Source organism: Cyprinodon variegatus, unplaced genomic scaffold (genome assembly GCF_000732505.1).
Source record: "Cyprinodon variegatus isolate N-32 unplaced genomic scaffold, C_variegatus-1.0 Scaffold1000, whole genome shotgun sequence".
Classification (NCBI taxonomy): Eukaryota; Metazoa; Chordata; class Actinopteri; order Cyprinodontiformes; family Cyprinodontidae; genus Cyprinodon; species Cyprinodon variegatus.
Window position 1 is genome coordinate 91,555 of NW_015151453.1, and position 1,660 is coordinate 93,214.

Sequence of the window (1,660 nt, forward strand, 5' to 3'; positions counted from 1 at the left end):
CATTTAAAGCGGGAAACAATCAGCAGTGGGAGCAGCTGACGCTAACCCAGCGTGATGATGTCACCAGACAGGGATTAGACCAGCTTTTCTAACCAGTGGGGAAGGAACCAGAAGCTGATTGTTAGCGGGTCCACCCGTGTTCTAAAAACACGCGTTAGCCCGCTATTTGCTTTAGAGAACGCAGCGTTATGGCGTTCTCCATCAGAGGAGACACCGCAGTCCTCAGGTTTGTCGTTGCTCTTCAATTTTTGGATGAGGTTCTGGAAACGGGTCCGGACGCAGCTCCTCCTAGAGGCTCCACGCTGATGATCTCACCAACTGCCTGAATGCTAGTTTTCTGGCGCCGCCTGCTGCTGGCAGCCAAGGAGATCAGCGTTGGTGGGAGAGGCGCCGCCTACGAAGGCGTACGCACCGACTCACTTGGTTTTCATCTAGAGGCGAGGCGGCCGCTTAGATCGGACCTTTTGACCAATCGGACGCAGTTAATACCCAAAGTCAACGTTGTCTGAACGGCGCTAAACGCTGTCCGGTTTTCTGCTGCTGGGCTGTTTTAGTCACCATGGTAACAGCCATGGCGATGCCCGGTTCAATACACAGCATTGAACAAGGTTTAGTGCTTTCAAAACTAGTTCTTTTCAGCATGAAGGTTTCCGTAAATAAGACGTTTCCGGACAAGTTGACCTCCTGGAGACGTTTATCTGTGGCGAATCCAGGAACCATCAGCGTCTCTTTCCTTTTCTCCCTGGATGGCGTCTCAGCATGACGGTGGTGGTTTTATTGGTAAAGTTGGTTTGAGGACAGATTTTATACGCTTTCCTGTATTTGCAACTGATTCATGTTAACAATGTTTGTTTAGTGTAAATAAATAAGGCTGGCGTGGCTTCAGGCTGGTTTATGGGATGGTTATCATGGCCGTATTGTGAAACAGAGGTTTTTATTAGTCTCATTGTGGAACAGAAATTACGGCGGCGATGCTGGGAAACCGCTGGCTTGGTTTGAGCGGGTTAAACATTTGGACTCATTAAACAAGCAGGAATCAAACAGCAGAACCTACCTGGACCAGGTGGGCCTGCAGCTTCCTGCAGTCCAGGTGAGGGAGCTCTTCAGGGAGGGACATCAGCAGGTCCAAAACTACCGCACTCTCTGGAGGACAAAGAGATGATGTCATCTTTACGAGGGTCATGGCCAAAGACTTTAGAGTACAGCAATAAAAGTTATTTATTGTCTTTTGTTCTTTGGTTTTCCTTGATGAACCAGAAACATCCTCCAACATGAAAACTGGGTCAGTGAGTAACGTTAGCTAGCTCTCCATGATGCTACTGAGGAACCTCAGATGCTTTTAGTATTCTGCTCAAACCAGCAGAAATCTATAGATGGAAAAACCCTATGGAGAGCAAAGAATGCCATCAATTCAATACATTAATAAAAGTGTTTATTTGTAAATTGAATATTTCAAATAAAAACATCTTTTTATACCCATTTTTTTAAATAAACAAAAAATTTTAAAGTCGTAGGGAAGCGGCGGCTCCAACGGTTGCATTTCCGAATTCTCCCGAGTGGTGCCCGACTTTACACGAGTGAATGTAATTGGTCGATTATCAAGGGGGCGGGATTGTTGTGGCAGACAGTTCAAAAGCAAGTTTGGTTGTGGCCGGTTTGT

At 46.5% G+C, this 1,660-nt stretch overlaps 1 protein-coding gene across 1 annotated transcript in view; it reads right to left on the bottom strand.

Annotated features, from left to right (window-relative positions):
• Positions 1-25: 25 nt before the first annotated feature.
• Positions 26-1,660, bottom strand: part of snapc2 (small nuclear RNA activating complex polypeptide 2) — a 25,298-nt gene continuing 23,663 nt past the window's right edge. The window contains exon 5 of the mRNA XM_015399258.1: positions 26-1,143. Coding sequence (XP_015254744.1) covers positions 1,037-1,143 — 107 coding nt within the window. The 3' untranslated portion in view covers positions 26-1,036. The remainder of the gene's footprint in view (positions 1,144-1,660) is intronic.